Source organism: Ischnura elegans, chromosome 7, assembly GCF_921293095.1.
Source record: "Ischnura elegans chromosome 7, ioIscEleg1.1, whole genome shotgun sequence".
NCBI classification, from domain to species: domain Eukaryota; kingdom Metazoa; phylum Arthropoda; class Insecta; order Odonata; family Coenagrionidae; genus Ischnura; species Ischnura elegans.
In genome coordinates, this window is record NC_060252.1 from 26,372,120 (window position 1) to 26,385,549 (window position 13,430).

The window sequence follows — 13,430 nt, forward strand, 5'->3', positions numbered from 1 at the left end:
GTTTATTCTCCACTGTGAGCAAAAGCAGCAGTTATATTGCAATTTTTTTTCACACATGATTTTTTAATTTGCACTTATAACAAGTGCTCGTTGCAGTAGGCTGTAACCTCAACTATATCGCACACTGATTTGTCTGTCACGTAATACCATTTTGCGGAATTCATCAATCATTTTGGGGGTAGACACCATCACAGGGTGCCCAACACAATAATCATTTTTTCGTTTAGCAGTTTTAATTCATTAAACCAATCTTAAATTGTTTCAAACAAGAGCAGATGTGATATTAACTTCCTACAGCTAAGCTTTGATTTCTTTCAGCATGAACCATTTAAAAACAACTTCTTGATCACTGCACAAAACTCACTCATATCAATTTTTCAAAACAAATGGAAGTTGTTCACCACAATTGGCAACAATTTAACTATGGCATGAATACAGATGAAACTCACAACTAACTAGTCAAGAGTACTGCTTTCTGGGAAAAATTAATGACATTAAGAGTGCAATCTCTTGGAAATGCCAAGGACTAATTGAATGACCCTCATATCTGTGACAAGTTTTCAATCTATTTGAACCCTTTAATCATCCTGCAGTGACAAAAGCCTGCAACGCACCTCCCTATACATTAGTCCCATACAATGCTCGTTGGGGTGATATCGTATGCTGGGAGATTCCAGAGTAACTTCAGACTCTCCTAACAGTTACTAAGCCAGGCGCACCACAATTAGAAAAAGGATAATGTAAATTAAATTCTGAACTCCATGATTAACCAACTTTATTCACAGTTAACGGGAAACAGACACCTGCCAGACACGGATTAGATTGTCAGAATATCCAGCAAAGAGAGTTTGGCCATCAGTGGACCAAGCAAGAGACAGACACAATGGAGGTTCAGGTTTGGCGGTCTGAGACAACACTTCTGGCCTAAGTTCTTCCACCATGTCCTTGCTTTCCAAATCCTGAAATGTGAGAATGCCAAGTGATTAATAAGAAATTTCAACAAGAATAAACAAAGCTACATTTAAAAAATAAAAAAGTAAGATTGTCCGTGTGTCTACAAGCTAAGCTGAAACTCCACTACAGAATTATTGAAATGATTCATTTTAATATTACAAGACTAACATCCCCTTCAGCAAAAAATAGATACCACATAAAAGAAACATTTGACAGCAAACAACAGATCACAAGACAAAGGAAGAAAAATATTGAAATACTCATTAGGTCAGAACAATAAAAAATTAGGTTAGAATGTGATCATCTTGTTAATCTTATACCATAATGAAAAAGCTATCACTTAACTTGAAAAACTACAACATCCAGAATCAAACTTTTTGCATACTTTGGCAAGAACAAAGGTGTCAGAATTAAAATGAACTTCCATTGATATTTGAAAATATGGGGGATTGATAATTCATCCAGTATTACATTCACTGAAGGAATAAGACATTAATACATTGACTTTTGTAGAAGCAAAAACTACAAAAATATTTGCTAAAACAAATCACACTAACCCATTAATAACACATTTTTAAGCTCTAGTCAAGTACCTAAGTAACCACAAACAAGGAATGAATCATACGGGAACACCTCTTCAGTTATTTTAGTGATACTGAAAAGCTCAGTATGTTTATTATTTCACGAAAATAACAGATGAAAGTTGACAGAAAAAATGCCCAAAGTGAACCAATCGCAGACCATTTAGCCACCCAATTATAGAATATAATTAGAGTCAGCAAAATGAGAACTGCACGACGAAATAGTAAGGACAAAGCACGTTCTTAAAAAATGAAAATATACATAAGCACACAATAATTTAAAATGACGAGGGGGAATTACACCAGATACTTCATTATCCTCACGATGTAACAACAAATAGCATGTCAGACCATTCGGTGACTGAAATATGTATAATGACACACCTCAGAGCATAACAGACTCTCTTACTTTCCGAGAACCTTTAGCACTAGGTACCTATGTGAAGATATCCAGTGACTCTAAGGCTCGGCACAACCAGTTAGATTAACCACCTTGGGCAAAATAAATTTCATTAACATAAAACATGACATACATGAATTAAATGCATTTTTCAACTGTTTAATAGACAATTTTGTAATTATCAATATCAAGTCCAGGCATTTAAGCAATCACCTCTTAATTCTTTTAAATATAGCAATTTCAGGGAAGCCACATGATGAAATTCCCTGACATTCATAAATGTTTTCCCTGCAAAAATAATGTGCTCAATGCAACATAACTTCAGTCATAATTGTAAAGGGGGTCTCACAGCCGTCTGTTCTGTCAATGCTACAAGATCTCCTGCCCCTTAGGCAAATTGTGGACAGCTCTGCATTGTGAAAACAAAATCTTTCCCAGGTCCTTATTTGTGATAAAATCATTTATCATTTAATTGTGATTACTAATACAGTAAATACTCTATGTAGTGAACCTCTTTACATCATAAACCTCCGAACTTCATACCACTCCGACGGTCACGTCAGATTTACATGTAAATTTATATGCAAACCTCAATGTAGAGAACCTCTACCATGTAAAACCTCCACTTATCATACCAAGGAGACACTCCTAAGATGGCCAAACTACCTCCGCAAATCGTACCGAGATAACTAGAAACCATTAATGCAGCCGCGATTATGTGCATGGAATGACATTTTCAGCAATAAATGTTTCATATATGTTGTTTTCCTAATACACCTTTAATATGCTGCAACTTTCACATAAACCATTAGTTATGGCCATTTTGTTCCATGTGAGAGCATACCGTACAGTAAATAAGAGAAAAGGTATCCTACTATCCAAACCATTTCAAGTGACTGTTGAATTAAGGGAGATCACATAGTTTTCCCTTGAATCATGGTAAAAATCATGCATTGCACTCACTGTCTGTTATTATTAAAAAATAAATACATGTTCGCTGATGCATGCATGCTTGTTTAAACACACAAATATAATGGTTTAAAGGACAGTAGTGCCTTTCATTCCCGAAGGATATGAAAAATACAGTAAAACTTCGATTTTACATTAAGTCTCGTTTTTACGCAGTGGCACTCAAGTCCGGCCGGAAAGCATAGGGAATTGCAATGGTGAAACTTCGATTTTACATCTTTTCTTGATTTTACGCAGTGTTTTGATTTTGCACAGCATAACCCCAGCCCCTAAGAGGTCGCTAATCTTGATTTTACGCAGTTGTCTTTCGGCTTGTTTTGAAAATCCAACAGGAGCAATATGAAGTTAGGTTATTATTTCGTCTCAATGAGTTGCAAAAATGAATACAGGAACAGTTGAAATGACGTCGCGCTGTTGAGCGTGAAACTAAAAACATCGCGAATCTATTGTTGCTTCCCCGTGAGCCCTCTCAGTAATATTTCACGCTCCATTACGAACGCGAATGTCGTTCTTAGTTCAAATTCGCCGTAGAAGGATATCGAAACCTAAAACACACTGCAATCGCCGGGTATGCGTAACTACTTTTGATTAAGACATGATCGCTGGAGATATTAACATTATCACCCTTCGTTTATTATTAGACTTATTGATCGACGCTGTTTATATCCAGAATTATGAGCTACGGAATATCTATCCCCAACGCAAGGCTTTCTAGAATTTTGCCAACGCTATGTTTTCCGTCACCCCAGCGAAATATAACGGCGAAATGAGTCGTTAAAAATACCCCCGTGCCATAATTTTGGCTTCCAAGGTGATCCAAAAAAGATAGTCGTACTTCTAGTATGGACGTAAGTCGATGGTGATTCAACAAGTTGGTAAAAGCAGCATGCATTGTCTCATTCCCAGGCTAACCCCACATCTGCGGGACAAATGGAGGCGAGGGAAAATTGCTTGCGCTGCGCGCTTATCAGATCAGACTCCACTTGTATCTCATTGTCAGAGGGTTTAAATTAACATGGTTGGAACTTGAATAGCTATTAGCTTAACTTCGCTAGGTGGCAAGCGTTTTAACGGAACGGGAGTTGATGCCCTCGGAGAATAACTCGCGTCGTCAATCGTCATGTAATCATTGAAGTCAAATTCAAGACGTGAGTGATAAGGCAGTCCCTTTAAACTCAGGAATGGCTTAGTACCATTAAATCGAAATACAAAAAGTGTCCGGTGTTGTTATCAGATATGGGGAAGCAAAATATAACGTGAAGCTGAGTCACACGGCTGGTGAGTCGAAGGTCCCGGCGCTGAATTCGCGGAAGAATGCCGACAGAGAAGCTATTCCCGGAAGAGTCAATCTACTAATGCTAAAATTTCTTGGGGAAATGCTTTTTTAATGCGTATAAATTATAAAGAAGGAAAATTGTTCAGACTATTAGTCATTTTTTATTCATCACGGGCGGCATGACTGCAGTTGCGCGGTCATTTAAATAGCTCACTTAAAAAAGTGATCTATGCACCGGAAAAATCAATTTCCGAATATCCCGGGTCCTGTGTGCTCCGTATTATCTATGGTATGCTATTTGGAGGTAACCAACAACTGGGGTCATTAGTGCCATGAAGTAAGGGCTGGGGGGATAGGAACCCTGTTGGCATTAGCCAGGTTGTAATGATAAGCTCAAAAGGGACCAGGACTTAACTTCCCATCTGATGGACAGAGTGGTGCACTGGAAGTGCCCTTCACATTAGACTCAAGTAGGGATAGGGCCAACTCTGATAAGTCTCTGCTACTGCTAGGACTTGAACCCAGGCCTACAGGGTGTAAAGCCTTTTTGATGTACAGTAAATTCCGGTTATTACGCGCCTCACTTTACCACGGTTTCGGATATACCGCGGGTCTCACCATGTCCCCCGAGATGATTACATTGACCCTTTTTTTTGAGGTAGGTAACTTTGTGGCGAATTTTATCTCGGCGTGACTACCGACGCGTCGCAACTTCAAGCGACTGTATTAACGCGGTTGGCGACGTATTCCATACATTGTTTCGTAGCCATAAAAAAAAACTCGTTAATGCCTGATCGGTCATTGTGTCTTGTGAACTCGAGCTGAAAAGTGTGCATGGCTATAATAATTTTCGAGATTCTGGGAGATAGAGATAATTCTCGTTCGTACGTTCGCACCGCGGCGCTCAAACCAAGGTAGGTACTCAATGCCCACAGGCTTCGAACATTTAATGATGAATAGGCTGTTTTACCTTTGTCTTAGGCTTAATATGAATATGAAAATTACTTTTTCACGAAAATTTTCATTGATTTTAGGGTTAAAACGATGTCTGCCAAAAGGAAAACTTACACAATTAAAGAAAAGTTGGGCGTAATCGACAGAGTGAAACGCGGTGATTCAAAATCAAGTTTATTCAGGGAGTTTGGTGTTCCTGAAGGAACAATTCGTGGTTGGATGAAAGAAGATAAATTACGATCATTTGTTGATCAAGTGGATGACGAAATAGGACTTGATAGAAAAAAGGCTAGATTGAGTGCTGCGGGTGATGTGGATGAATGTTTGTTTACGTGGTTTGTGCAGAAGCGCAGTGAAGGTGTTCCATTATCCGGTCCACTTTTACAAGCACAGGCAATTAAATTAAATAAAAAAATAGGTGGTGCTCATGATTTTGTTGCTTCTGCTGGCTGGCTATCGAGGTGGAAAATTCGCCACGGGATAGCGCAAGTTAACATGCAAGGAGAATCTCGTTCCAGTGACAGTGAAGCAGCTAGAGAATTCTGTGGGACTTTACGCAAGATGATTGATGAGGGTGAGTACACTGAAGAGCAATTGTATAACTGCGATGAAACCGCTCTCTACTACAGATTGCTTCCAACAAAATCACTTGATATTAAGAAGTCGGCAAATAAATCCGGAATAAAAATGAGCAAAGAAAGAGTGACTTTATTACTGTGCGCGAACAAATCAGGAAGTCACAAGTTAAAACCTCTGTGTATTGGTAAAAATCGAAGTCCTCCGTGCTTCAAGCACGTTAATATGACAGCACTACCCATAAATTACAAAAACAGTCAGAATGCCTGGATGACTCGAGACATTTTTTTATCTTGGTTCAATGAAGATTTTGTTCCATCGGTTAAGAGCCACTTAAGATCAAAAAAGTTAGAAGAGAAGGCACTACTTCTGTTAGATAACTGTCCGGCCCATCTGTCTTCTGAGCTCTTGATATCGAGGGATGGCAAAATAGTGGCTTCGTTTTTACCAAAAAATACGACAGCTCTTATTCAGCCCATGGATCAAGGGATAATCAGAGCATTTAAAGCCCATTATCGGCGGGAATTGCTCACTAGTGTCATAAATTCAGAACTGCAGGTACAAGAATAACTGAAAACAGTCACCCTGAAGAATATGGCTTATAATATTGGATTGGCATGGAAGAAAATAACTTCAGCTACAATCCTAAATTGCTGGTCAAAGTGCGAGTATACAGCGGGCGATAGCATGGAAGACGAAGACGAGTTTTTGGGTTTCACGGAAGAGGACGCACGTGAAGCTTCAGATGTTCTTTCTAACAAACTATTTGTGAGTGATCTCGAGGCCTGGGTTCGCGAAGACGAGGAAACTCCTGTATCTGCTTATAAGAGTGACGAAGAAATTGTGGCTGCAGTCCAGAGCCGCGCAAAAACAGCTGCATCATCGGAAGATGAGAGCGAGAATGAAGAAGACGAATGTGAGGTCGAGATGCCAAAAATTGGCCATTTATTACATAATATTAGTGAATTGATGAATTGGTTGGAGGGACAAAGTGATTGCGATAGTATTCATCTGTTGCACTTGCAAAGCATAAAAAATTACGTGACAAAGAAACGCCATCAACTATCGCGGCAAAAGAAAATACCCGAGTATTTTAGTAACTCCCGTTAAAGTAGAGCATCTAAATCATAAAATAAATATTTTAATAATGTATTACGCAAATAAATTGGCTATAAAAATTACCTTTAAGGGTTTTTTTATTGCTTCCCACGTATTTTCCCGTTATAACGCGGTTGTCCGATAACGCGGGTGTAAACTATGTCCCCCTAGACCCGCGTTATAACCGAATTTTACTGTATTAGCAAAATTTTGCTCCCTGTTAATGGGGTTTATTTGGATGACTACCTCAGGTATCTCATTTCTTTAATCTCCAATTTTTGTTTGTCTGCAGGTGGTTAAACGGATATCCTGAGAACTGCTTTTAATGAGAATATTTTCGAAAATTAGCTTCTCTGCGACCATTTAGTATCACCATTCCGAAATTTCTCCTGGGTAACAGAAGTAATCTTAGTGCCAGAAAGTGCCATTTCAAACCATTTTGTGCAACCATGGGAAACACTGTTCAGGAATGCAACGTTGTTTCTCTTAAGGTAACACATCATCTGTGGTGTTGCTTTTGAGTAAATATGATTATTAGGCTTCATTTTCCGAGCAATAATGAGCAAGTGTTATCCTGAAAACTATACTCCTCCTCAATACCAACTCTTGATTTTACACACTTTGATTTTACACAGTGCCCATATCTCGGTCCCTCCAACTGCGTAAAATCAAAGTTTTACTGTAGTTCATATCACTAAAACCTCTCTGTAGTGAACATCCATACATTGAATTGCCCAAATATTGGTCCCCTCAATTACGATGTAGAGGTTTTACTGTAACTCCAAAGCAAATTCTAAAAAAAATACTATCACTGCAAAAAAGGAAAGCAGAACTTTGGTTGTGGACAATGCCACGGGACAATTTTCCCCTTCATAGTTTATTTTAAGTAAGAAAAATATAAACATTTCCTTACATGAAGAGCTTGGACATTTTATCCAAATAATATACGTAACTATGATATTCATTTTACTTTTCCACATCCCTGTAATTGAAATCAACCACGTAGCCAACAAAAAAAGCTGTTTTTAAAGTGAAGATTTCAGTCTCTCAGTCTCACTTTAAAGTAGGTATGACAGGTTTAGTGGTGAGGGACATAACTATTAACCTGTCTTTTTTATTTCAATTACAGCAACTGTACATGATAAGTTTTTAAATACTAAGTCCCCTTAGGTGTTTAAGCAGTCTTATTCCAAACTCTCACACAGGAATACTACACTAGTTAGGGTTGGCATGTGAACTAACTTAAATGTTTTATCAAGCTTACACCGATCAACTTCCAAATCTAACAGAAATGACCAACCCTTTCCAGTGTAATCTCCCTATGTATGCATTCTGATTATGCCTAAAAGCCATTACAACAATAAAAAATTTCTCCACCCTATGGTCGCTACAATTGAAATTAAATTAAAAATTTGCAAAAATGATCCAAATGAAGATGAAACATACTGGTGTGACAAAACCACGAATCTGAGTCCACTCATCCATAGTTAACAACACTAACCACTACAGCATCATACCTATGTGATAGTGTGCCATGACTTTTAAAAAAATGTATGACTCATTGAACTCAATGCAAGAAAAGTTATTCATTACAGCCGAACTATGGCTCATACAATAAACCCACTACAGATTGTTTGTGACACACCTCACAATATGAATTCACTTTTTGGCGACCAACGTAAATATGTATTCAGAAAGTAAATTAGCATCAATAACTATCACCATATCTTTTTCAACTAGGTCAACCCTATCCTTGAATATTAAAACTTTCCATAGCCACAGAATCAAGGGACCCATTTACAATGAAGTACCATATTTATTTTAATTAAGATTGTAGTACCACCTCCCATACATAATATTGCTTAGAATTTACCAATACCAATAGTAAAATGAATGTAATACCCATCGCGTTAAAAATTATGACATTATAATATCTTGGTATGACAACTTTACTCTTCACGTACTGTGAACAAATACAGGAATTGGTGTTACAAGACCTGCCATTTCTCCAGCCACTTAATTAGTCAACAAAACAAACAGTAAATGGATAACCATGATAGTCGACTTAACCTTTTGCAGTAATACTCACGAAGTATTAAACTAAGCTGAACTTACCCAAATACGGATGCAAGGCCCAAATGCTGCACACAGCCAATATCGATTAGGAGAGAAGCAAAGAGCAGTAATGATGTCATTGTGATCTAACGTGTGCAGGTACTTTCCATCATTCAGATCCCAAAGCATTGCCTTGCAATCCTGAAAATTAACGAAATATATTAATATCATTATATCATCAAGACGTTTACAGTAACCTTGAATCCTCAAGCTCAATAATTGCTAAAATTATGGACACAACTAATTCCGAAATTCAGTGAAAGGAGCCTATTTGACCGAAATTCAGAGATAGTTGAATCTTGTCAGACCATTCGGTGACCAAAATGTGTATAATGACACATCTCAGAGCATAATGGACTCGATTGCTTTCCGAGTACCTCTAGCACTGGAAATCTATGCAAAGATAACCAGTGACTCTAGGCTCGGCAGTCGTTGACCTGACAACGGACGTCTGTGAAACGTACGGTCTGCCACTTAATCACATAATAATTGAAAGAGTGCACGTGACTATGTAAAATGATATTACCTTTCCGCCAGATGCACAGAGGGAGCCATCAGGTGAAACAGTGACTGTGTTCAGGTAACCCTGGTGCCCCTTGTGGTTGGTCTTCAGGCGACAATTTGTCAGATTCCACACCTAAAAATAACAATCACTCGCGTTAGAGATACACATGTTATAAATTATAAACAATACTGAAAATATTATGTCAGTCCCATATCCGCAAACACTCACAGTAATCATGAATTATAATGAACTCATCACATTAAATTTAAGTAGGGTTTCCCAGAAGGAAAATTACAAACCTTCACCACCTTATCCCAGCCACATGACACGATGATGGGATTCTGATGGTTTGGTGAGAACCTAACGCAAGACACCCAGTCGGTATGACCTTCCTCCTGGAAAGATAGAGATGCGGTTTCAGCATACACTTATGATCTTTCAATAGCAACGTTGCACGTGGCTAAATTCAGACTCACCTGGATGGTATACTTGCACTCAGCCAGTGTGTTCCATAATTTTATGGTTTTGTCCCTGCTGCCAGAAACGATCTGACGGTTGTCTACGGAGAAAGCAACGCTTAGGACATCCTGAAATAGAAAGGAACTTCAGACGGGGAAATAACACTACTTGCAACTCGTTAGAATGCTGACTCTACGATGACCCTTTTGCTTAAGATAATTCCATCGAAATACTTACTAAATGCTCATCCCCAGCTCTTCAAAAATTTATAAAAAAAAATTAAAAAAAAAAGCTTCCGTTTACCGAGCTACCCATTACTTTCCCAAAATTTACTTCGAGGAACAGGCTTTCACACCTTAGTATGATCTTCAAACCGACGAGTGGTTCGTCCAGCAGCTAAATCCCAAAGGCGAAGAGTTTTGTCCCAAGAACCAGACAAAGCATAATTGCCATCGGACGACAGCACCACGTCACTCACGAAGTGTGAATGTCCATGCAATCTCTTCTGCGGAATGCCGTAGTTCGTTTCATCCCTAGTTAACTTCCACACAATCAAGGTTTTGTCTACGTAAGAGATGGAATAACATTAATTAGCATTACACAAGCAACAATGTGGTCAACTATGCGACACGTGTGGCATATGACTTACCTCGTGAACATGAGAGAATGGTATCTTGGTATTTCGGATTCGTCGCAATTTGGGTCACCCACCCATTGTGCCCGCGAAGAGTTCCTCTCAATTGCAAAGTTTCTGCCATTATTCAGTACAAGATGACCCTGATGGCAGAAATACTTCCAGATATCACACTACCCGTCCTCACGCGCCGGGAACACGATGGAAAAGATGGCCGTGACGTGCATATACTGCTATTTTCCCTGTAGATGGCGTCAAAGATCTCTTCTTAGACCATATAAGAACTAGACCCGCCATTCCCCACCCCTACCCATGTCTCGCCGTGTGGCCAACATCTCCCCTCCGCTCCCTTCCTTCCCCACCCACTTTTAAAGCGGCGTGACGTCACGGTTGGGACGCTCATCGTCGTAGCGCATGGCCTCGAATGGGGATTCACTGTATCACTGCGGTATTTTGACCATTTTCTTCGCGATTTTTCAATTAGAAGTACTAATATTTATTGCGTTATGTACGAGAAGTATTCTCTCAGCCATGGTTGGATTGGTAAACTTACAATTAATGAACATTGGCATTTTTCGGCATTGGCAGCGACGAAAAAATATTGTGGCAGTAAAATGAAGACAAAGCCCTTTGTAAACTTCCGCAGATTTTTTTCTTATCTCGTTAGCGATCTAGCATCATTCGGAACATCGTTATAAAAACATGAAATCTTGTACAAAAGTTGTAAACGGGGGGAATTTTAGAGAGGAAAAGGGTCATGGTGTAAAGAATTTGCCGGTCATCCACGAAGTAACGCGGCAACGCCTTCGCATATAGTAATTTTTAAACGGTCAATTATGCGATGCAAATTGAGCTGCTCGCTAGCGCTACTAAAAAGGGATGTCAACAAATCAGCATTCATATTATTTAGGTAAGTAATTTAGTTATTTCATAAATGCATAATTTTTTACTTACAATTAGCAGACAGCTCTCGTGTTATATATATTTTGCGATGGTGGAAAAAGGTCTAGCGCCGGCTTTGCAAGTGACACCTACGATTTACGTACGCTACGGAAAATTCTGGGAATAAATAATACCTATTAACATATTTATAATTAGAAATAAAGAGAGGATTGGATTAAAATAATTTTAAAAATAGATGTGCTTTATAACAATCAATTATATTTAATATATTGAATAACTTATTAAATATTTTTATGTAATTTTGTACGTATGTACTTACAGAGTTTTCAATTAAATTTTTTTAAACAATTTACGACATAATTTAATTTTTTATATTCTTGTCACAATACGTAAGAAAAGAGGACGTGGATTCAAAGATCATCTTAGAAGTGAATCTCATTTTATTAAAAAAATCCAGACGCGATTACTCTGTGAAATTTGTTAAGAATGTGTGAAATGTAACGGATAAATTTCTATTTTTCACGGCAGTATGATATTTCGAAGCACTTGGAGACGCAAGACCATAAAAGATATTTAAATACTGCTCTATCTTCCTCCAAAATACAGAAATTTTAAGTAAAAACAATTTATGAAAACGAAGAAAAGAAACTAGCATTAGCAGAAGGATGTATTTCCATTCTATTTTTTATAGTCATTCCTTCAGATCTAAGGTCTGTACATCACAAGTTATCAAATCGGTTTTGCAGCGCACATGATACATAAGGCCGTTCAAACAGCTGCTGTTTTGTTGCCCGCAGATGTGGAAAATATTGTCATTAAAATATATTTCTATTTCTACATTACACTGTGCGTCTTCAAATGCTGAACGAATTTTGTGAAAATGCGGAAGTCGCATGTATAAGAAAATACTTGGTTACAGTAAAACGCGCTAGTTACCTCTTTCGTCAGCTGTAGATAGAATTTTTAAATTATACCACACCATGAATTCCTACTTTCTATATCAGGCTTAATGGCCTATAATTGTAGAAGAGAGTTTTGAAAAAGAATCCTCAAATTTAGCTAGAGTTTAAAAACAAACAATCACCTTTTTTAAAATGCTATTGAAGTTATTGAGGGAGATAAAATTTTGGTAATCGAAGTAGCGAATGAAGTTTAAAATATCTGAATCAAAAGCGGTCAGAAAGTCAAAGCGGTCGACTAAAATCTCTATGACCTTTGACCCCCATTATGACTTTCGGAGGTCAAAATAAATTTCTGTACGGATGAATGAACTGCGTAACCGACTTTGGGACCCTTCAAAACCTATGGTTTGACACTTTGGTTGTCATGATGGCCAGACATTTAACTCTATGACCTTTGACCCCCATTGAGACCTCGGTGGTCAACAAATCAACAATACGGATCTATTAACTGAAAAATCGACTTTGGCACCCTTGAAAACATATGGTTCGAAACCTGAGTGTCACGATGGCCGGACGTTTACCTCTACGGCCTTTGACCTCCGTATTAACCTTGGAGGTCAATTAGTGAATAATACGGGTATTTGGACAATATCAATGACTTGGGTGCCCTATAAAATCCATGGATCGACACCTTTGTTGGTATGCTATTCTTTTTGCCACCCTTATGACCTTGACGGTGACCTTACTGGGTCAACGGTTGAATTTTCGTAAATTTAAGTGTTTTTTTTCGGGTTTCTTGTGTCCGAAAACCCAAGAATTGACATTTTTGGTCAATGAAATTTAGACATTTTTCAATCTCGATTTTTTACATTAAAACCACATAAGGCAAATTAAAATTTTTGGTTTGGACCCACATTGTGAGGTCAAAAGGTCAAAATTGTAAAAATTTTCCTTAAACTCAACAAAACTTAGGACCTTTCCCCATAAGTGTGCCAATTTTTATGAATATTGCTCGATGCAAAGTTACTAAAAGTACGGGTCAAAAATGACACACGACCGTTGGGACAGTCTTAATATTCATTTTCTAGAGATGTCACCGTTAGG

General features: G+C 38.1%; 1 protein-coding gene across 2 annotated transcripts; it reads right to left on the bottom strand.

Annotated features, from left to right (window-relative positions):
• Positions 1–758: 758 nt before the first annotated feature.
• Positions 759–10,787, bottom strand: LOC124162177 (guanine nucleotide-binding protein subunit beta-like protein). 2 transcript variants are annotated; one of them, XM_046538604.1, is made up of 7 exons: positions 10,537–10,787; positions 10,243–10,451; positions 9,905–10,015; positions 9,728–9,823; positions 9,450–9,560; positions 8,924–9,064; positions 759–959 (listed from the first exon to the last, which is right to left on the bottom strand). In XM_046538604.1, exons 1-7 carry the CDS (start codon positions 10,643–10,645, stop codon positions 786–788), a joined length of 951 nt encoding a protein of 316 aa, XP_046394560.1. In that variant the 5' UTR covers positions 10,646–10,787; the 3' UTR covers positions 759–785. The 2 variants fall into 2 exon arrangements, 1 of the variants encoding a protein (XP_046394560.1); XR_006865506.1 differs by lacking the exons at positions 759–959; positions 8,924–9,064; positions 9,450–9,560; positions 9,728–9,823 and having other exon boundaries at positions 9,966–10,015; positions 10,125–10,451.
• Between the last annotated feature and the right edge of the window lie 2,643 nt (positions 10,788–13,430).

Excerpts from the sequence above, each read along its gene's own strand:
- LOC124162177 (XM_046538604.1), bottom strand. The coding sequence starts at position 10,645 with ATGGCAGAAACTTTGCAATTGAGAGGAACTCTTCGCGGGCACAATGGG. Across the intron at positions 9,561-9,727 it reads GCTGGGATAAGGTGGTGAAG|GTGTGGAATCTGACAAATTG; the intron begins GTTTGTAATTTT and ends TGTTATTTTTAG. Across the intron at positions 9,065-9,449 it reads TCTGTGCATCTGGCGGAAAG|GATTGCAAGGCAATGCTTTG; the intron begins GTAATATCATTT and ends GTTAATTTTCAG.